Genomic DNA, 23,820 nt, shown 5'->3' on the forward strand with positions numbered 1-23,820 from the left:
ACATTACTGGCTGAAATGGAAACACAGAAATGTCATTAATGGGATTTGTCTTGTTATAGTGGTAGTCGCCGATGCAAAGGTTTCCAGAGCAGATGATCACAGTGGGGGAAGTTTCCAGATGGGGAAAAACTGCAGCCAGAACCGTGAAGGCAAAAAGCCCAGGGAGAGGGGAGTGAGAAAGAAAGAGAGAGAAAGTGGCCCAGCCTCCCTCCTCCCCTTAGCCAGTGCAGATGAAACATGAGCTCCTGACAAACTTTGACACCGCACCAACTCATCCAGGACTGAGGGAAGGGTGACAGAGCCAGTCCCCCTGCCATACAGGAGCCACCCTTAGGGACCACCACCAACTGGGAGTGTGGCAAACAGGACAGGCAAACATGGTGTGGTGTGTCAGAATGCTGTGGTGCGGCAGTTCACACAGCAGTTTGGGCAGGGAGGGCGAGCAGGGCAGGCGCAGTCTCTCTCTGAGCTAAGGAGCGAGTTCAGCTGGGGAGAGGGAGCCCAGCCATGGTCTCCACCTGGCAGGAGGCTGCATCCTCTGCATTTGCTAAGAGGGATGCATCAACCCAGCCTGAGCTCCCAGGAAAACATGCAGCCCTCCAGGTCTCAGGCTGCAGAGTGCCACCAGCTTGCACTGGAAACGTAGGGCAGCAGGGGCAACAGTTGTGTAATGTGCAAGCAGGTGGAGAACCTCCTCAGCCTGATGGCAGAGCCATGAGCAGAAGTGGAGAGGCTAAGGAGCACCAGGGAGTCTGAGCAAGAGAACACACCCTGAGCTCCCTGAAACATGAACAGAGACCGCCACTGGGAAAAGCCCCTGTTCAAAGGGATTCAGCATCCTACCCCCACCAGGATGTAGGCAGGGACTTAAAGGGAAGCAATAAGTGGAAGCTAGTCCACAAATGGGGCAGCAAGTGAACCCCCTTCTTGACCATGCCTCCCCAGGTGCCCCTGCACAGTAGGTACAAGGCTCCAGCCGTTGTCCATTGACAGGGGAGAACCTCTCATTGGACAATGTGGTTGCCAACCTCTCTACTCCAGCGGAGGGGCCAAGACCATATCAATACAACCACCACAAGGAAGAAAAGACGAGTCATAGTTGTAGGAGACTCCCTGCTGAGGGAAACGGAAGTTCCAATCTGTCACACAGACCCTACTCATAAGGAAGTCTGCTGCCTTCTGAGAGCCCGGGCTGAGTATCACCAGGAAACTGCCCAGCCTGGTGATCACCTGAGGAACCTGAACATACGTAAGTCTATGGGACTGATGAAATGCTTCCCAGAGTCCTGAGAGAATTGGCTGATGTGGTCGCCAGGACACTCCACAATATCTGAAAAGTCAAGGCAGTCAGGTGAAGTCCCCAGAGACTGGAAGACTAGCAACATTGTGCCTGTTTTCAAAAAAGGTAGACAGGAGGACCCTGGGAACTACTAACCTGGAACAGATCTTCTTAGAAGCTATTCCAGAGCGCATGGCAGAGGGTGGTGATCCAAGAGAGCCAGCATGGCTTCACCAAGGGCAAGTCCTGCCTGACCAACCTATACGCTTTCTATGACAGGACACCCACATCAGTGGACATGAGAAAAGCAATGAATGTTATCCATTTGGACTTCTGTAACACCTTCAGCATGGTTCCCCACAACATCCTTCTCTCATGTCCAGAGACATGGATTTCATGGGTGTACTGTTTGGTGGATAAGGAATTGGTTGGATGGTTGTATCCAGAGAGTAATGGTCAACAGCTCAATGCCCAGATGGAGATCCATGACGAGTGCTGTCCCTCACAGGTCTGTTATAGGACCAGAGCTGTTCAACATTTTCATCAATGATACAGACAGCGACATCGACTGCACCCTCAGCAAGTTTACAGATGACACCAAACTGAGTGGTGCAGTTGTTACAGCAGAAGGACAGGTTGTCATCCAGAGGGACCTAGACAAGCTGGAGAAGTGGGCCTGTGTGAACGCCGTGAGGTATGGATGCTACCTCCCTGGAAGCGTTCAAGGCCAGGCTGGACATGGCTTTGAGCAGCCTGGTCTAGCAGGAGGTGTCCTTACCCATGGCAGTGGGGTTGGAACAGGATGATCTGTAAGGTCCCTTCCAATTCAAACTATTCCATGTTTCTACAATGATTCTATGAATGCTTAGAAAAACAGAGGAACACATCTAAAATGCCAGGACAGCACACATACAGCTACATACATTCTAAAATATGTTATATATAATATTTGTCTTAAATACTTCAGCATTTTCATACTGAAATGCTATAAAGTGCACATAGACTTGTTATTCATTGGAGGAGTTTCCAACCTCTCTTGAAGAGAGAAGTTTCTGTACCCATGTCTCACCTTCCAGAACAAGGTCACATTCCGCCCCCCTAGAACTGGTGTAATTTCTCTCCAGATGTCCAGTTTGCCTGATGGAGCTGCAATAAACAGCAGAACAAAGGTGCTCTAGGTGCAGAAAGGTGGAACTGTTTAATTGCTTCCCCCCATTTGAAGAAACTCCACCCTCAAAACCTCTCTTTCCCCATCACTCCGAGGTCTTGCCAAAATATCCTTTAACTTCTGGCTCCCTTCATTCTTTCTTTCTGAATGAATGTCTGGTTCATTTCCCTAAACAGAAAATCTCTCTTTGCTTGCAGTTCCCAGATGCTTGTTCCCACCTCTGCACAGTTCCCTCAGCCCTCACAGAACACTGTTACTCCGTCTGCCCATCCTCCCAGTCAACTGGCTTTCCCACAGCCTGCACTAGATGAAATGGCAGAGACTGGCATGTAGGATGCCAGTTTCGTAAGAAGTCACTTTCTTAAAGTGTGCTGTTCTTCTATTTTACGCATTCAACAGGCCTTTGTTTTAGCTACACATGCACAAGAAGAGTAGCAAAGAGCAAACAGAGGTAGAAAAGGACATCCCTCAAGCTTCCCTTCTCAGTAGGCTGGACATACGTGCTTCCTTTGTTCTGATGTTTCGGGCTTTGCTCCATTCACTCCACCTCCAGAAATGCTTAGCAGCCCCACAGCGTATTCTAGCTGTGTATTCGGTGTAAGGCTGCAGTCCACTTAGGGTGATTCTGGGATAATGGAGATACGTATCCGAAATATTATGCTGCAACACAGGAAAACAGAAGAGTCAGACCTCAGTTCAGCTTCATTAGCAAGAGGGTTTTGTTTGAAAAAAACAGTCCTTCCTCTAACCCTACAACAGCCAGTTAGGTTGACTTGGAAAAGATAATCATAGAACAATGGGGGAGGGGACCGGGGGGAAGATACACATAAGGTCGCAAGATCCCAAGACTAGGAGATGCAAAAAGAGGTTTGCAAGCCATCTCTGCGTAACTATCTAAGCAGGAGTCACTGACAACCTGCCAAATGATTACCCTTTACATCAAGGAGTAAATTCAGTGGGAACTTATCCTCACACAGTCTGGGTCTCTTACTCAGTTGATGCAAGTAGGATGCTGTTCCAGCTCTATTCACAGCACCTACAGTTACCTATTCTTTCAATTCTTTTCCCCTAGTCTTTTCCCCATTCCTCCATAAGAGCCAAGGTGAGTTCTATTAAGACTTAATAATTGCACATGCTTTTAAGCCTCTCCTCTAAATGTCTTCTTGCAATGGTCAACTGAAAGAGCCATTTGAACTAACAGCTCTTGAGCAACACCCTTAAGGCAAACCACAGCTTGCTCCTGACCTTCATAAGGCCTTTTAATATTCTAGAGGCAAGCTGCACTCATAAGAAAAGGGCTACAGAGAAACCACAATTTATATGCAATGAGTCAACAAACCTCACTTTTTGCATAAGAGGTGGAACAGGACCAGGAATCTACCCAAATAATCTTTCAAAGATAGAAAAGGAAAGGAAGAGAAACTGTTCTGGAGTCCCCCCTTATTAGAAACCAGACACACTACCATCAAGTACAGTCAATAGAACACATAAAGCTCTTTGGAATAATACAAAAATGCCTTCAAAATATCTTTCCATTATTTGTGTGTGAGATGATATGACTCAAGAAATCAAGATCAGCAATCGCTAACAGCAATTATAAGGCCCATAAGTACTTTCAGTTACTTCAATAAATCTCATAACCCATCCAGCAAAAGACAGAGACATACATGCAAACCAGTCACACTGTACACTTTAGCCAGAGGTACAGGAAGTACTGGGAGTATGAATTAGTGCCAGCAAGGGCTACTCATGTGGACCACATCATCAGTGTGGACCTTAGGAGCAAACATATCCAGAAAACAGGCACATCAGCTTGTTCACAAGATTTAGAGTGTACTTAAATTGCTGTGGAATTTGTTTTTAATTTCACATCAAAAAGAGATTCACTGTGTTTTTGTGTATGAAATTCAGGTTTCATACCAGTTCTACTTTCCCATCAGGTTGGAGCACTTCAGCCTGACAAAACAGTTCAATTCCTTTGTTTCGCTGTTTCCAATATAGTGTGATTTTTGTATCTGTGCTTTCTTCCCACAGCTGGAAAGGTGCAGCAGGATAAACTGTCAACGGAAAATCTGAGTTAGCTTTTGTAAAACATAAAATGTATGCAGAAGTATTTTAAGTCATGTTAGCTGAGTAGTGGAAGCAACTAAAGAATACAGATTTTTCTGCCATTCTAGAAGAAGCAGACATAAACTAGTAAAAATCAATTTCAGAATGCAAATATAAGTAAATGTTACACAAGGTTAGAAAAATATCCCTTGTGCTGACTTGGAAATATTCTAGGACAAAAGAAGTCAGAGATTTTATTGCAAATACAGAAAAATTCTCTGACCCAAGTCCTGATGGAAGCTTCTGCTGTAGCATAGTGAGCAGCCTCTTCACCAGAAATTGTATTCACAACTCTTACAATGGCTCCTGCCAGCTGTATCCCACTGGTAAACAATGCCAATGCTACTTCTCCCAAAAGATTTCCGAGATCCTTCACTGTTATGTACGCATTGTTCAGAGAGAGCAGCAGGTCTCAAGTTCTCCCATACTATCAATCAAATTGTAATGAACAAAACGTTCCAATGCAAGTGAGTGATACGTTGACAACTTTGGCCATTTGTCCATTCACAGACCATTAATTACACTTTAAGGACTTGCAGACTTAAAGGAGCTTTTGTTTGATATAGAAGGTCCCAGCTACCACGTGCAGCATTGGAAACAACTGGCTTAGCTTTCTTTGCTTGCTACTATCCTCTAAGTAGGGAGAATTCTACAGTAAGTATGTCCAGAATCAGAGGAAACATGAAGAACTTTACAACATCACTATTTAAAAGGTTAAGCCTTCATAAGTATCATACATAATTTCTTTAAGTTGTAACAGTCACTAGAACTGGAAAAAGAAAATTGCAGTAAAAGTTTAATGTACTTAGCACATTGAACATAACCTGTTTTAGCCCGAGTTCGTCTGAAAATACAGTTTATAACATTGTATTATCTCACTACAGTTTACTCCTTCACTTTCTTCCTGCTCCATTTCTTCCACCATCAAACAATTAAATAATCAACTTCTAGAACTCTCATGCCTCTCCGAGACAAATTTAAAAGGACAAACATTTAACACACATTCCTAAAGTTACATGGAAAAGTGTGTCTAGCGAAGCTGTAATCAGTGTCTCTGAGGAATGATGTATTGCCAGAATGCAGCAGTTACGCCAGCAGCCACGCCAGCAGCCTCCTCATGCATCAGCCCATCAGCTTTAAAACCAAGCAGAGCATGCATTGCCTCCTGCTTCTTCAAACAGCTAAGGCAGCCACAAGACCGCAAGACCTCAGGAACACTGAGTGAGATGTGATGGGACTAGAGAACACAAGGAAAACTGGAAATACTTCTGATGACAGAGGAATTACCCAGGTGTTTTGAAGCAGGAGTTAAGTTGTAACTTATGGGATCTGGGGCACATTGTGATAACAGACACAGCTAGTAGGGAAGTATGAACCACAACCATCAGTTACAGCTCATACAAAAACCATTTCATTTCACTGATGATTAACTCCTCTTCCTTCCTCACACCAGCACAGTGGATGTTATTGTCCCACATGAGTATCAAGACAGGTCAGCACTATCACATCTTTCTTGGCCATAGCTGTTTATACCTGTATTACCTCCTTTGGAGAAGTGTTAGTAATTTCATTTACCCACTTTTCAAAACATGCATCTCCATTTTATTTTAGAGATGCTAACATCAGCAATAATATTTTGGGGAAAGGACTGAATTCCCAAGTAATCTACATAGATATTTTTCTTGAACTTCCCATTTTATATCCATGTATCATGTTGCTTCCTATACTGTGAACCAGCTCCAGCAAAGCAGCAAATTTTGAAGCAGTAAGGGGTCATTTCAATAACCAAATGTGACCTTTAGACTGAATCAGTTTTCTACTGCTAACACAACTTCGCAAAGCTGAAACTGAACAGACAGCAGGTAACTACAGCACAGGGCAGATAACTAATAAAAATCATGAAGATAAAAATCAAGCACTCAAGTATTAAGATCAGAAGAAGGACAACAAAATAACCAAAATAATCCTGCAACAAAATAACCTGAACAAAGACATAGAAAAGACCTTACTTCTGTGAGTTACATCAAAATTATCCATGGCAGTTTTCTTTCCCAATGGGTTTTCCACAGTCACTGTGATATTCCAGATTCTCTGTTTGCCTCTATCCCAAGAACATGAGCACTGCTTAGAACAACTTACTGTGCAAGGAACCGGTTTTTGGGAAAACCTATCAAAGAAGAGGTGGCAGGGGGAGGTGGGAAAAGAGAGAAAGACATTTTTCCATGATGTAGAATTGACATGTTGAAATATTTTGAAGACCAACAAAATAGAGCATCATAAAAAATAAGGCCAAGGGGGACTATAAGAAGCCACCCACTTCTTTCCCCTAGCTTGATGTAGGATGAATATAGGTATTCATACAATTAGAATACAGCTTTCTTTGAAGTCTAAGTTCACTTAATCCTTTTAAGATAGAACTTATCTTAAAAGGATAGCAATTTAGCTAAATTTACTTTATCCTTTTAAGATGCAGCTAAATTGCTTTTAGTGATTTCCTCACTGGAATTCTAAACTAAGGACTTATTTGCCAAGAATCAAACTATTCATGTCTACCACCATGCTTTTAAATGAAACAGCAATTTCAACTGCATCTTGTAACCTTCCACTTTTAAATCACTATCATAACGATGCAGAGACCATGAAGGTATACACCATGATGACCTGGCTTCTGCTGAGTTCTTCTGATGAAAGTTTGTTGTGATCATGAGGCATCTGTAATGTTTTATGAGCTCCCCTTTCTCTGCATGCCCTGCTGTGAAGCCCTTTTCCTTTCCATGTAGATGCCCCTGCAGCAAGGAGCCAAGACCAGCTCTGATTGATCACAGTTGTGTAACCCAACTCAGACCACTGAGAGCAAGATGTGAGAAAGCCTGCAGAGAGATTTTACCAAAATAAACAACAACAACACCCCACCACCACTGAAATTATAGAAATGGTAGCATTTTTTTGAGATAGGATTGTCAGTAGTTTAAGGACTCAAGAAGGAAAACAACAGCATGTAAGTCATGAAATTTTAAAGAGAAAGAATAAGGGAAGCTAATCAGGCTAACTGAGGGTTAGCTGGGAAACATCAGTTTGAGTCAGCATTACAGTCAGCACTAGTGTCAATGGATTGTGAATACACTAATATTCAGCCTACCGACTGATTAAATCCTAGTTATCTGTTCTGTGTGTTACCCAGAAGTTATGTTATTCTTCTATCTTATCTAAATCGTGATTGCAGGGTGTCTACATACCTACTGGAGGATATCCAAACAAATTAACCCAACAAAATGGTAATAACAAACTTTCCCAAACAAAGCCTGGTTTGGTGGACCCACAACTTTGTTACGGATAACATATCTCGGAGCAGTTCTGCACCACTCAAACTCTGTTAAGTAAGCTGACCAGTAAGCTGGAAAGAGGCAGGCAGCTAATTGCAACAAGGATAAAAGCATTCATACAGATTTTAAAGGAAAGAATGTGACTGCTCCATACTACTCAGGCCAGAGTTATTATAACAATGAGGAGACTCACTCTTCAAACAAAGCGTATTTTGGTGAATGACGTCCATAAAGATAGGTCTCTCTTCCTTGGCTCCAAGTACATGTTACTGTTCTCATGTCTTGAGTTTGGCAGGAAAAATCATTAGGTTTATCAGGTTGCTCTGGTCAGAGAGAATAACCAAAAAACCACAAACAGAATGGCAGTCAAGGCAAATGTCAAACTTTACTATATTAACAAGCTCAAAATAATGGTTATGTACAAAGTCTGCTTTACTACAGATGTGATTATTTCAATTACACTTATTCAATAACCACTCTGCAGAGAAAATCAGGATAACACCATAAAGTAATTGCAATCCAAACACGTCCATATGTTGTCATTTTCTGTTATATTCATACATTCATTAACTTCATCTATACTGGTTTCTGTCTGTAAAAATTGCTACTAGCCTTCAAAACAGGGGCTGTGCTGATTTTTTACTACAAGCACACAGACAATAAAGTTGAACTTCTGGGTAGGTAAACTTAAAAATCAGTCAACTGTCCTGGGATCTATTAATGACATTAATCTGAACACATTTAATGCTTCTTATATGCAAGTGTACAAATATGAAATCAGGCATTAAGTCGCATTCAAATGGACATGACAGGATAATGACAACTTACAGCAAAGTTTTTTGTTTCTTGCCCTATTCCCCACAGCCATTATCTACTTAATACAGGAAAATGGAACTGAAATAATGCATTCACTTACTACCCACGAATAAAATTGCATGATCATGGCACTGAGCTTCACTGCAAGACTCCTGACAGTAGACCGTGATGTGAGGCACTTCTTGATGTGCCACATTTTTCACAGTGAGAAGTCCAAGTTGACTGTTTGTGTGATTGAAAACGTGATCTGCTGAGTCTAGAAAGAATTCCTTAATGATTTGACCTCTCCTTCCGATGCAACAAAGAGTGATGTCAGACCCTTCTTCTATAACTTTTTCATTTGGAAAGATCTGCGGTCCACTGTTATTTGAGGTGTCCAGGCCTGCAAATTAATACATAATAAATCATTTCAAAATCTGCTTATAGCAGTAGCCTTCAACCAGAACACATAATTGAGCCTTTACACAAGCATCTACTAATATTATAATATCCATTTGTGGACTTTCATTTAGAATGTTTCCCCATATAAAGATCAACTTCAGGGTGCTGGTCTCTTCTCCCAGGTGACAGGGGACAGGACAAGAGGAAATGGCCTCAAGCTCCGCCAGGGGAGGTTTAGGCTGGACGTTAGGAAAAAATTCTTCACAGAAAGGGTCATTGGGCACTGGAACAGGCTGCCCAGGGAGGGGGTTGAGTCACCTTCCCTGGAGGTGTTTAAGGCACAGGTGGACAAGGTGCTGAGGGGCATGGTTTAGTGTTTGATAGGAATGGTTGGACTCGATGATCTGGTGGGTCTCTTCCAACCTGGTTATTCTACGATTCTATGATTCTATACTTCTCTTAAAACTATAAATATCTAATGTGGTCCAACAAACTACATAAGAGAATAAATCCATCTCATTGCCTTTCTCTTTGGGGAAACAAAGAGTGTGCATCAAGAACTGCCTTTACAAATGAACACTACCTCCTGCACCTACAAATGGGTTGGTACTTACAGCCAAAATGCCTGCTCTTGAGGATTATGAGCACAGGTCTGAAGAGCATTAGGTACTGAAGTTCATGCAGAGCTCAGCTAAGAAGAGTCAATGTTGAATCAATCAGATCAGTAAGGGGATACTCAACTTGGAATGAGACACGTACCACTTTCAATGTTGGGACTCCTTGCTGGATACAAGAATTTGTGGGATTTAAGTGAAGCACAGGGTTTTGTGAAGGTTGAAGATGGATCAGATTTCTGAGAGGAGATTCTAAAAGTCTGATAAAGTCTAGAGTGACTATTTTTCAGAAAGCTCTAAATCAGTTTGTGACAAAGAAATAGTGTCTTTGTTACCTATCCAATTTCAATTGAAATAATAAAATCTCCAAGATTGTAATTAGTGAGAAAGAAAGGAGAGTCTTGCATTCTATTTCCCATTATATAACATAAGGAAAAAGGGCAATTTATGACCATGCACAGTCAGTAGAAGCAGGGACAGGTATCCTTACACACTGCCCAGTTGTGTAAGGAAGGGACAGGAACGCCAACACACAGCTGGAGCTGAACTTGGCAAGGGGCACAAAGAACAATAAGCAGGGTTTTTATAAGCAATACAGCTGGAAAATAAAGGTTAAAGTGTACCCATTCTAATGAATACAACTAGCAAGCTAGTACCAATGGACAAGGAGAAAGCTGAGGTACTCAACAAATTTTTTTGCCTCAGTTTTCACTGGCGACCTCTCTTCCCACACCTCCTGAGTGGGTCAGCCACAAGGCAGAGACTGGGGAGCAAAGTCCCTCCCACTGTAAGAGAAGGTCTAACTGAAGAACCTGAACAAACAGAACTCTGTGGGATCTGATGAGATGTATCCCAGAATACTGAGGGAATAGGCTAATGTGGTTGCCAAGCCATTCTCTATGCTATTTGCAAAGTCATGGCAGCCAGGAGAAGTCCCCAGTGACGAGAAAAATGGAAGCACTGCACTCGTTTCTAAAGAGGGTAGAAAGGAAGACCCTGGGAACTACCAAACTGTCAGCCTCCTCTCTGTGCCTGTGAAGATCATGGAACAGATCCCCCTAGAAGCTCTGCTAAAGCATATGGCAGACAAGGAGGTGATTCAAGACAGTCAGCATGGCGTCACCAAGGGTAAGTCCTGCCTGACCAACCTAGCGGCCTTCCATGATGGAGTCACAACACCAGTCGACATGGGAAAAGCAGTAGGTGTCATTTATCTGGACTTTTGACATGATTCCCTACAACATCCTTCTCTCTAAATTGGAGAGACTGTTTGGTGGATAAGGAATTGGTTGGATGGTTGTATCCAGACAGTGATGATCAACAGCTCAATGCCCAGATGGAGATCCATGATGAGTGCTGTCCCTCACAGGTCTGTCCTAGGATAAGAGCTGTTCAACATTTTCATCAGTGATACAGACAGCGACATCGACTGCACCCTCAGCAAGTTTGCAGATGACACCAAACTGAGTGGTGCAGTTGTTACAGCAGAAGGACAGGTTGTCATCCAGAGGGACCTAGACAAGCTGGAGAAGTGGGCCTGTGTGAACTTCATGAGGTTCAACCAATGCCAAGTGCAAGGTCTTACACCTGGGTCAGGCTAATCTGCAGTTTCAATACAGGATGGGGGACAACATGATTGAAAGCAGCCCTGCAGAAAATGATTTGGGGGTGCTGGTTGATGGGAAGCTCAATGTGAGCCGGCAATGTGCACTTGCAGCCCGGAAGGCCAACTGTATCCTGAGCTGCATCAAAAGAAGTGTGGCCAGCAGGTCGAGGGAGGTGATTCTGCCCCTCTGCTACACCGTCATGAGACCCCACCTGGAGTACTGTGCCCATTTCTGGAATGCCCAGCATAAAAAGGATATAGAGCTGTTGGAACTGGTCCAGAGGAGGGCTACAAAGATGATCAGAGGGCTGGAGCACCTCTGGTATGAGGACAGGCTGAGAGAGTTGGGGTTGTTCAGCCTGGAGAACAAAACCTCCAGGGAGACATTAATGCAGCCTTTCAGTACTTAAAGGGGCTTGTAAGAAAAATGGGGACAGACTTTTTAGTAATGCCTGTCGTGATACAACTAGGAGTAATGGTCTTAAACTAAAAGAGGGGAGACTCAGACTAGATATAAGGAAAAAAATTTTATGCTGAAGTTGGTGAAACACAGCCACAGGTTGCCCAGAGAGGTGGTAGATATCCCATCCCTGGAAACACTGAAGATCAGGTAGAACACAGCTCTGAGCAACCTGTTATAATTAAAGGTGTCCCTGCTTCCAAATCAAACTATTCTATGATTCCACAATCCACAAATATGCGCCCAAATCCATGCGTACAGACCTGTGATGTTTCTACTACCCATGCTGTCTCCCATGACTAAAAGCCTTTGCTGCTCCAAACAATAGTGTTCTTCTACAAAATCACCATAGTACTTTTTCTATACATAACTATATAATTTATATATAACTACATATTTATACTTTTATATATTTATAATTTTTATGTTTATATACAGCTATATAACTACGTGTTTTACATATAACTATATATTTTGTTTAAATCATTTTTTCCGGAAACCAAACAGTTCCAGTAAGATATTGTAATCTGAAAAGAAAAGGGGGTTATGATATCATTAATTACATTATTGGTTCACCCTGTTTACTCTCATATAATTCACAACAGTTAATTTCAAGTGACATAAGGAGCTGACTTGCTCCCCTCTCTCCGCTTCTTTAATACTAATCAAAGCTATGTTCCCCGATCAAAAGCAACACATGCATCAAATGATTTAGCCATAACCATGCACTTCCTTTCCCCAAGTTTGAGCCAGGCTGTGTCTGACCTGGTTACAGTAGACCCTACCCAACATCCCATGCCACTCTGTGTACTGCATTGTTTTAATGTGTGAGCCAGAAAAGAAGGAAAAAGGAGGAAGAAAGGAAGGAAGTCTGCAAAGTGAAATAATGGCTGAAGCATTGTTACTATTGCCAAGCCAAAAAAAAAAAATTAAAAAAAAAAAAAATTAAACCAGAGCTGGCTAGTGCTTAGAGATGAAGAGTTCAAAATGCATTCGTGACTTGATGCCATCACTCCTGAATTGGACTTCACTGTTAAAAGTCACCACTGAATTAAAACCTAGCTTTGTACTGGTCAAAATAAAACCAATATTGCAGTCTTGTTTAGCTTACCTAGGACAGTCTTCCATGAACTCCATTGGCTCCAGATTTTCGATGCTTCTGCTTTGCTCCTGATTCTCACTGAGTGTGACATACACTCCAGAGGTAAGTCAGAATTCCATACCCAATGAAGAGGCTTTACTGATTTATCAAGTGTGACATTGTGAAATGCCTAGAAACAAAGGCCAGTAAGACGAAGTATTGAAAACAGAGCAATGTGTAGACAGTTTGGAAGTAGAAACAAAAGCAGTGAGAGAGAGAAAGCTTAAAGGAGGGAAATGCTTTTGAAAGAACGGATCTCTGAAATCTTACTCACTACATGTGACCTCACGCTAAGTAACAAGTAAGTTAAGCAACTGCTTACAAATCTCTATGAGCCAAGGTGGAGTGACTGATACACTGGCAAGACTACTTGATTCTGACACCATCATTGTGAGTCAGTCCCTGCTTCTCACGAAATGGATTCACTCTCATAGACTTTAAGCGCATTATTGGTGTCTTCTCTTACATGAGTAATAGCATGCATAGATGCAGATGCCTTTAAGTGCACTTTGTCTAATGCTCTCAGTTACATACATCTGGCTCTGATTAACAGCAGGGACCTGCACTTGCTAGTAAGGATTTACGCAGATGATATCTCATTGTAGTGCAAAGGCACAGCATCTGAGGACAGTACTACTATCACTGAGAGGCAGAGTCAGAAAATACCTGCTGATTCCCCAAAAATACTTGATGGCTGTAATATGCACATACAAGAAACATGAAAAAATACATTCAAAATTATTACAGTTCCATGAAGAGAACAGAAGGACAGCCTTCCTATCAGCAACACCTGCACATTCATTATACCACCACTTTGAGAAAAAATTCTGCAGTTTACAATTAAATTTGGCAGTGATAGCATTGAGAGACGTAGTCATTGTTTTGGAAGTTACATAGACATGTCTGTGCCTTGGTACAAGCACACCTGCAGAGTTTCTTTATTTGTACACATTCTTCAGAAAAACAAAGAAGCAAATACATTCCTGTGTGGTAGTGATATAAAAATATACCTTGTTTATTTCCCTTGTCTTGTTTACTATGAATAACAGAACAGACTGTGTCCTTAAATTTGAAAAACTTCCTTTCTTCCATAAAGTTAATAAGGTTTGAAGAAGGATTCTCCAAAAAACCACTCAATTATGTGTAGCTATATGGCCCCAGTTTCTGACTTCAAGGTTGGACCTACTCATGGGGTGTTAAAAATCCTATTCTAAGTACGTAAGTGGTCAAAATCCTCTGAACTGCACAGAGCTCATCTGCAGTGAAGATCTGGTTCTTCAGACCCAGAGACTAAATACCACCAGTCTGGCTGATCAGAGTAAGCTGTGATTCCAAACAGTGCCCATCTTATTTTATTGACTTCTTCCACCTCCTCAGAAAATTTGGCTTGTTTAGGTGTTAAGGAAAACTAGCAGGATAAGGACTTTGCAAAAGAGACATCTCTACTCCTTCCTTGACTGGAAGAGCTGAGTATAAGATAACTGCTAACCGGGCCAAGCACAGGGCTTCAGAGGCTTCACTCACACTGAGACTATCATTCGGTTCATAAGGTGGGAGGAGTTGAAGCACGTGACTCATGCTCCATTAGTCCTCAGTGAAAGGTATTAATCATGCTACAAAAAAACCTGCCTTTAGGAGCAATGGGATTTTTCTGGGATATTGCCAAGGGGAAATACTGTGAAAGGGAAACAGAGGCCTTTCAAAACAGTTGTCCAAAGTATTGCCACCATAATCCCTCAATAAGGGTATACAAGGCGTATCTACATTCTGCCCAGGTGGAAATGACTTCTTCATCTGAGACAGTAACCAATATTTTTTTTTGCAAAAAAACTAGGCATAACTTTAGACCAAGTTTGGCATATAGTCAAATATGGAGGTGTACAATTTATGTTGTAAATCATAAACCTATACAGCAAAGCTATCTGCATATGCATCTGAAAAATTGACTTTACTTTAGGTTCCTTTATATTGTAAATAACTAATGTACCATTTTTTAAAATACACTTACCGTCCACGTAGCAGTAGTTACACCTGTTCGACGGACTTGTATTTCAAAAGACATTGCCAGTTCAGTATCATGAGCTGGCTTGCCAACATCCCATTCCACCAGCAGCTGCTGAAGAGCCAGATCCTTGGAAATATTAAGGTACGTTACTGGAAACACAAGGGATTCTAGGAGCACAAAAAGGATGCAAAAATATTAATATTTATTTATGCTTTAGTCCTTCAAACACAGCCAAGTTGCAAAGCAGATCTGAAACAGCAGTGGCTGGATGCAAGGCAGATTCAGACAGTTTCGAAGCAAAAAAAGAAAGCGATAAGAGACTCATGTTGTTGATACCAGGATACAGAAAACAAATCATGTTATTTTGAGATGGTAAGCCAAGACATATTTCATCTCCCCACATTCCACAGATTTCCATGATCAAAACAAGATAACGTCTGTTAAAACCCCACTTATGCTAAGGAATTTACTGTAATGTTCCTCTCCAGTATGTATGACTGGGGGAGATAGATGGGCCCCACAAATTATAAACAAACCTAAAGAAAGGGATCCAGTTAAGTCTCTCTCAACAGAATTCACAGGCACAAAGTAAGACTCCTAGGGAAAGGAAACAAATATGCCTGAAAGAAAAGCCAGCCAACCGGCAGAAATCTCTACCTTTTTTCAGGGTACACCATTAAAAGAAAGCCCTGTGTATCCTCTCAATTTCTCTATCCTCTTTTCTGCTCATCCTATAGCAAATTCTCATTGCAAGTGTCACTACTATGCCTACTGCATTGATTATGAGTTTGCCTCTCTTCTCTACATCTGTTTCTTTTCGTCCAAACTAACATTTCATCCCTTGTCTCACCATGGAGAATATTTGCACCTGCCACATTTCATTAACTTGACAAAAAAACCAACAAAGGTCTCATTAGTTTCTGTTTTTCTTCATCCTTATGAGTGACCCTCCACTATCTTCTTTCAGTTAGATGACACATCACTTCGGGTCACACACAATTTTGTTTTCTTCAGAGCCTGGCATAAGAGAGTCTAGATCACCAATCCAGGCTTATACACAGTTCCATTAAACAGAAAAAAGAACACAGAATATTTAAGAATATATCTAAGATCTCCAAATTACAACATGTAACTTAGTAATTTACACAGGTAGAAATACTTGTAGCATTCACAATTATAATCTTACTGCCCAGCAAAGTTAAATAACCAAAGCATCTGAAGACTTGTCTTAACTTGAAAGCTAACTCAAAACTATATGAATAGCTTTACAGTTAACAACAGGGATTAACTTTATTCCTGAACAGCTGCAGGTGTTAAGAAAGCTCCAAGTTACTGCAATGCACTAACTGTTTTGATTTGCCTGCACGATGACGTTTTGCCACTTTAGAAGCATTGGTAACAGACTCTCAAATCTGAGGAACTGGCACCCTGAGTGAACGGAGTACAAACACATTAATTTCAAGGCTGAAAAGAGGCAAATATAAGTCTGAAACAGATATATCACTCCCTTCAGTGTGATAAGTAGTAAATTTATACAAAACCCTACACCTACCCCTCTTTCAACAACTGATTTAAGCCAATGCAACATCTATCATGCAGACTATAGTCTGGTAAGTTCCTGCTCCTTAATGGTGGTCACAGAAAATTAAATCAAAATTAACTATTCCTTTTTTTTTCTCTTTTAATGGAGTCATACCCAGTGCTACTGCCAGAAGCGAGCGTGGAAGCACCACTTTTATCTTAAAATACACAGCCTTCTGGAAACTTATAATTATATTCAACTTTGTTCCTGCCAAATACACATTTTGCTTTTTTCTTTGTATTGGATACATATATGAAGCGTAAGAAATTAAAATCTGGTCCTGGAATCTTGTGGCACAGTCAGAAAAGAGCCAACAGAAGTGCTAAAGTTTCCATAGATGAGACAAACAGAAAAGAGAAAGGGAAGGGAAGGGGAGAAAAGCATAGAAATTATCAAACAGAAAATTAATTCTTTGAAGATTACAGAGTACAGCTCAGAAACATATGAGACAGAGGGGAAGCAGACAAATAAATACACTTTAGCATCACATCATAGCAAGTTATTGACTCAACAGGTAATTTTGTATGATGGGGTTAAAGAAGGTAACTATACAAGCTACTTCATCATCTTACCAAAGCTAATAACTAGATTAACCATGTAACATGTTGCTTAATCACAGGAGACTTAGAAATAAATGAGCAAGTCCAAAGCTTCAGTTGTTTTAGATTGCTTCAAAAGGAAAAAAGCCAAATGTTCAGACATTTACCTTGTTGTGTGTATGTTGGGTAGCAAGTCTTCAAGGGGAGCAGTACCGCCAGAACCATGAAGTGATTCATCATTCAACCACCCCTCCTGCACAAGACTTAGGAGGAAATAAGACATTTCTATTTACTTGTTGCTTTTAGAAGAAATGCATGCCAGAACAGTTCACATAATATTACCATGTTTAGGAATGAATAAATATAAACCCAACCACATGGACTCCGGGCAGCTTAAGAGAGACACAGGAAGAATGCACAAAGAAAGATAAAGAATTTTAAAAACTCATGGTCTTAAGACCTAGTTACAGCATGGGGAAAATACACACAAAAAGTGCAATTTAATCTAAATAAATAGAACATAACCTCTTGAAGGCTTTCCCACCACTTATTTCTACATAATATTAAAACAAAAGTTTGTCCTGACGTATTTTTAGCTTTCCTCCTGCACAAGTAACAAGATATCCATCCTAACAAGGAAAATAATATCAAAGATGCAAAAAACACTTATTCCTAAACATGAAATTATTGCTATGCTTCAGCAAGCATAGCCTCACCCTTTGCTAGCACCCAGAACACTACATGGAGGGCTTTTGTTAGACTGCAGTTGAAACACACTTATCAAAGTCTTAGCAAGTTCCATTTCTGAAAGAACTGTCACCTGAAGCACCGGACAGCTGTCTTGCACTCCTTTTACAGCTTTTACATTCACACTGTGACTGGATGAAACTCCACCTGACTTCCACAGCCCAGTCCCATGGGACTGATGGTATGTCAGATCTCCTGACATGAACCACCTGAAAATTCCTCCATGCAGAAGAGAGAAGTGAACATTCAGCAGTAGTACCGTTAAAAAACAGGCACAGCGGGTACAGGAGTCCAAACAACAGGAACAGGACTATAGATACAGCTATTTTTTACTAACACATTTTAAATTGCTGGAGCTGTGTAGAATACTGATAAAGCCTTCTGCTACTGCTTCCACAACAGAAGTTGAATCTGCTTAGCAGGTCAGATAACCAGGATGAACTTCCATCCCCACTAAAGCCAAGGACAGAACATTTACCGATTTTAGAATACCCAAGGACTCAATCCAGAATTTATTCTTAGCAGATAACCTCTAACATAATACCTCAGAACCACTGACACTTACATTTAATGACCCTGCCTTAAATTCACTGGTCTTGAGAAGCTCTGAATCTCTCCAGTGGATATAAAGAAAACATTTCAAACTTTTTTTTATTTTCGGCACATTTCCAAAGGTCACATGAAAAATGTACAAGAATCCTGCATGCAGCACTGCAACCCAGGGCTCAGCTCTCACAAGAAGCAGCCTTGCTGCAATGTGCCCTGAATTTTATCTTGTGAGCACTAATGCTTCACATGGAGGCCCCCATATTAAAAACTGGGTGCCTTGCCTAATGTATAACCTTCTGCAGCCTTCCTTGCTATTATTAGCAATATCCTCACAAATACTTGGAGAATACTAAAATCAACATGAATAAAGGATCTAAGTATTTTTGAGAACCTAGATCTAACTAACACGCAATTAATACACTGTTCCAAGAACTGATGTGGATAAATCCACTTCTTTATAGATTTTCTAAGTTCAGACTTTTTTTTAATCACCTAATGAAATGTAGTGTCTAAAAGGAAGAATAATTTGATATGTTTTGTCTGAAATTAGCATGATAGAATGGCTCTTTGTTATAGAGCAGCAAGTGGCATGTAAATGACACAAAAAGAAGTCTTTCCAAGGCAGATTATGTCAAAACTTCTTGCAACTCTTCAGCAGGCTGTTACTCTTATGAATTATATGAAGTTAATAGGGAGACAAAGCCAAATCCCACAGGCTCTTTTTCAGACAAAAGTGAAAATAAAACTGTCTTTAAAGTGAATGGAGTTGACTCCCTACTCTAAGAGCAATTTAATAGAAGGCTGGTCAGTTAAGTTCAGTGGCATAACTCGTGACTTAATTGTATTAGCATGAAGAAAAGTAACAATCACAACCATTCTTCTGGTGAATAGCTTGGCTCAAGTTTCCCAGTGTGAAAAGATAAGAAGTGATGTTTTTCAAGAAATACCACAACAGGATGTCACACTTCTTCATCTGAGAATGAATCACTGCTGGCTTTCTTTGTTAAGTCTCAGAGAAGCCATTATTTGTCACAATATTCCAACCAGGAGGGTCTGCATATTTAGTTTGCATGAATTGCAGGTAAGAACAAGAAGCTCTCATGCAGTGATTTTGAATACGAACTATAGACACATATTTCAATATGTTTTCCTTTCTAGTTACTTTTGTCATTAAGGTAATTATGTATTAGCACTTAGAATCATAGAATCATAGAATCACCAGGTTGGAAAAGATGCATCAGATCATCGAGTCCAACCATTTCCATCAAACACCAAACCATGTCCCTCAGTACCTCATCCACCTGTCCCTTAAACCCCTTCAGGGAAGGTGACTCAACCACCTCCCTGCCCACCTGTTCTGTCACAGAATCATAGAGCAGTTTGTCCAACTCCAAGAACTCCAGGGATGAAGATTCCACAACTTCTCTGGGCAACTTGTTCCAGCACTTAACCACCCTCACTATAAAGGTTTTTCCTCCTTATAGTCATATATTAATTTTTCTCCTATTCTTCTCTTTATATTTTCCTTGCTACAATTTGTGGCCATTCCTCTTGCCCTTTTGCTGTTCACCTCTGCAAAATGCTTAGCTTTGTCTTCTCAGTAACTTCCCTTTAGTCATGTGAGGACAGAACCTAGAGCTGCCCTCACCCTTCTCTTCTCAAGGCCAAGCAAACTCAGCTCCTTTGCTGACTCCTGCATGTGCTCCAGCCTCCAAAGCTTCCCAGTGTCTCTCTGCTGGATTCAGTCCAGCTTGTCAGTCTTCATTGTGCTGTGAGCTCCATATTGGACACAGTTATTTATACCGGCATCATAAGTGCCAAACAGAAGGAGATAATCACTCCTTTAAGCTCTTATTCCTTGTCATAATTAACAACAGCAGTTACAATACTAGTTTCTGTGATTAATATGATTATTGGGATGCACTCTGAAATTATCTATAAAAGAGGGGATAATATTAAGCCATGAACTGAGGATGATCTGTCAGCGCTATAGAAGTTAGGAGAGTAAGAATTTTTTTATTTTATTCTATATTCTTCCCCCTTCTAAAAATTCAACATCTGTGGGGGATATAAAGCAGACAAGATGTCTTGCTATTCTGTATCATGAATAACTGATAAATTTTTTTAACTCATGAATACATACTCTACTTGCAGTTCTTCCCATTGGAAAAATGCAACCTGGGGTGTGATAAAACAGGTACAGATAGATTCATGACTCCCCAGCCTAACTTGAAATTAATCAGTAGAGCAGAGCAATTTTTTTGAGACCTGGAGGCAATTGCAACAATATTCAGCCTCAGGAATTGTCCTGAGACCTGACAATTACAGTGCAATCACTCAAGAAGTAGAAACAGCACAGAGGTGAAGAGGTGAAATCTCCTTCAGAATGGAGTTTATGAATAGTCTAAATAAATATCTTCAGATAAACTGTTCCTTCTTTAAAGCAACAGGCTACCTTAGACGACCCCCCAAGTTGCATCCAGGCCAATGCTTTGGTGATGTCATGGATGAGAGAAAAAAAAATTCCCATTATTCATCTCGCAAATATGCCTAAGAAACATTTCAAAATCTTTCAGATTTTTTTCAAAAGAAACCTCGTTAAAGATCAGGCTCATAGTATTCAGGAGTAATTGGCTGGGAGCTGGAGCTTTATGGTGCACATACTGCTGCAGTCCCTAGAATACCTGTGGATCTAAGAAAACGAAGCCTCTGCTATGAACATCTAGTACTAGTTGATTACTGAGTTAATCTGGTTTGTATCAATCTTCCTAAAGCTACATATTTCAAGGCATACTTCAGATAACTTTCCTTTTTTTGTGTCTTTTACTTTCCTAATTTAAAACAGCTGCCAGTTGCAACTCATCTCTCACATCCTCAAATGAACTGAAGTTTGTACACAGTCTGGGAAAATAAATATTTTCAGCTGCTAGGGTGCAGAAAACTTTCTTTATTTAAAGGAGAGTACACCAAGTCATCAACACTATTGACTGGACAAATTTTCCTAAACCAGACATGGAAGAGGAGGCCAAGTTGGATGGGGTCTTTGCCAGCCTGATCTAGTGGGACGTGTCCCTTCTTATCATAAGGGGTCTGGAACCAGATGATCTTTAAGGTCCCTTCCAACCCAAACTATTCTATAATTCCAAGACTGCACTACAAACTTTGGACTTGTATCCTGTTTTTCCATCCTACGTTCTCATTCCCACTACTTCATAGACAGATAGACTGAGGATCGGAGTCACAATTCAAATTCACAGCATGCAGTAAAGGGTCAGTAACATAACTGATGTATTCAGTGCCAAAACCTAAGAAACTCCTTCCATAGCCACCAAAGAGAAAGAGGCACCCCTAAGAAAGTAAACCAGACCATAAGAAGCCTAACTCACACCCTGAAGGTGGTTGTTTGGTTTTTTTACCTCTTAAATGATCAGATAACTAGGTAAGTGCCAAAATGAGCTAGAATGCCCCAAGGCAATGACTGTAGTAGTACAAAGATTCCACTCTGAAGTGTGTCTCTCCTGACTGGTGCAATTCCCAATATGATACCCCTTGCAAAATCAACAGTTCAGAGCTGACATCCAACTGAGGCAGCTTCACTTGAAACAGGGAGCACTGACAAACCACTCAATAACTACTGAGTTTTGGTAAAGCAGCATCTGCCAGAGCATCCTACTACTAAATAGATCCCTCTTGCAAATAAACATCACAACTACTTATATAAAATATAATTTGGAACTGTTCTGAAAAAAAGAATAGATGAGATACCAAATTCTAAAGATGAACCCTTCCTTTAGTCCTTATACTTAGGCTTTCTTCTCCCAAGCAATTTTAAAGTCCATTTCAATTACACTTAGGACAAAAAATGAGACACTGAATGCTCCCAGTATGCCTTTGCAATCTAATGTGTCAGCAACAAGTTTAAAAAGCCGCACGTAGAAGAAAGGAATTTCCATAATTAAGTTCTGACAGGCATACAACCATTTGATCACTTAGGGAAAGCTTCATCTTATGGTTTTGGTTGGGTTCTTTTTCAATAATTAAAAAGCTTTTTCCTACATGCCATTGGTTTTCTACAAAGCTTTGCCAAAATGCAAAAACATCAATTATTTCATGGTCATATGAAGCAATTAAACAGTAAAAAAATGGGATCCAAATATATGAAGTGCTCAACAAACTTTGAAAGACTACTCCTGCCCCATTAGAAAGCAAATGCTAAGGACTGTAGGGAAGGAATCACATAACATGGTGGCGTGACTCATAGCTACAGGAAGAATAATTTTACAATGTTTTCAGGCACAATCCACTCATTATACTGTAAGGATCTGGTTTACCCTGTTGAAGTCGGGACTGTTCAGACATGCAATATTTAGATAAAAAGAGAGATAAAAATATTATACCAAATAAAGAATCAGACTCTAAAGAACGCAGGAACCACATTGGAATTTATTATGGTTTTGCATTTGTTTTTATGGGTTTGAGGTTAAACAGCAGATTTCAGCTGTGTAAAAAAAAAAAGAAAGAAAGAAAAGAAAGCAAGAAAGCAAGAAAGAGGAGCAACAGTTTTCTTTGTAAGATGGATTTAAAGGTCCAGGCTTGCATTTCCGAGCAAGTAAACTCCTCCTAGTATCAAGAGATGCTAAACCCAAACCTAATCACCTGGCAGAAGCAGCCCCCTCACCCCACGACGCAACTTACCTCGTTAAACTTCACTCACGTCACACCAGCAGCTTATTTGCTGTAGTTAAGCTGTGACATCCTGAAGACAGAGGAGGCTGGGGGGCTCCTAAAACGAGTTAAATTCAGCGTTAGGTGCCGCCGGGCATCCTGGAGAATGCAGGAGCAGCGGGAGGACGGAGCTCCCCTCCCTCCAGCCCTCCCACACCCGCCGTGCCAGGGAATGCCCGGTAAAAGGGCTTAAAAGACGGGGAAAGGGGCTTAACAGGCACCAGAAAGGCTGAACTTCAAAGCGAAAGCTCCTCCAGAGCGTTTCACAGGCGCCCGGGTGGAGAAGGTGGATTTTGCTCCGCGAAGGGGGCTGAGCTCCTCTCAGAGAGGGTCTCCTCCGCAGGAACGGGGGGGATCGGCGAGGGAATGGGGGGGCAGCCCCGCAGAAGCGACCTAGTGCCGCCGAGCAGCCCGTCGGGGCCGGCGGGGAGGCCGGTCGGTGCCGGGAAGGGAGGCGCGGGGCAGGGCGGCGCCTCCTCCCGCCGCCGGCTGAGCCAGCGCCTCGGGAATTTCCCACGCCCCGCTCCGTCCCGGCACCGGGAACGGCGCCTGGAGCTGCCCGCCCGAGGGAGGGCGAGCGGGAGAGTTCACGGTGCTCCCCATACCGAAAAATGTCGGCAAATAAAGCTCTCCGAGGCTCGTTTCGGAGTTTTAGAAAGCAAGCATCCTGCATGGGACCTGGGCACCGTGCGGGAGTGATCTCCACCGATCGTGTGCAAGAGACAAAGGCTGTTACTGAATGTATTTCCCACTTACATGCATAGGTATAATTATCC

At 41.5% G+C, this 23,820-nt stretch overlaps 1 protein-coding gene across 2 annotated transcripts in view; it reads right to left on the bottom strand.

Annotated features, from left to right (window-relative positions):
• Positions 1-23,418, bottom strand: part of OSMR (oncostatin M receptor) — a 33,387-nt gene extending 9,969 nt beyond the window's left edge. Inside the window, exons 1-11 of one of the 2 annotated variants that reach the window (XM_069880090.1) lie at positions 23,266-23,418; positions 23,015-23,102; positions 17,191-17,286; positions 14,906-15,069; positions 12,868-13,027; positions 8,796-9,077; positions 8,073-8,202; positions 6,566-6,723; positions 4,368-4,504; positions 2,948-3,107; positions 2,349-2,425 (exon numbers count right to left, since the gene is read on the bottom strand). In XM_069880090.1, the coding sequence (XP_069736191.1) occupies positions 2,349-2,425; positions 2,948-3,107; positions 4,368-4,504; positions 6,566-6,723; positions 8,073-8,202; positions 8,796-9,077; positions 12,868-13,027; positions 14,906-15,069; positions 17,191-17,263 (1,341 nt within the window). In that variant the 5' untranslated portion in view covers positions 17,264-17,286; positions 23,015-23,102; positions 23,266-23,418. Of the gene's footprint in view, positions 1-2,348; positions 2,426-2,947; positions 3,108-4,367; positions 4,505-6,565; positions 6,724-8,072; positions 8,203-8,795; positions 9,078-12,867; positions 13,028-14,905; positions 15,070-17,190; positions 17,317-23,014; positions 23,103-23,265 lie in introns of those variants that run through there. The other variant, XM_069880089.1, reaches the window with a different exon arrangement.
• Positions 23,419-23,820: the final 402 nt, after the last annotated feature.

The sequence above is a fragment of the Phaenicophaeus curvirostris genome, chromosome Z, assembly GCF_032191515.1.
Source record: "Phaenicophaeus curvirostris isolate KB17595 chromosome Z, BPBGC_Pcur_1.0, whole genome shotgun sequence".
Taxonomy (NCBI): domain Eukaryota; kingdom Metazoa; phylum Chordata; class Aves; order Cuculiformes; family Cuculidae; genus Phaenicophaeus; species Phaenicophaeus curvirostris.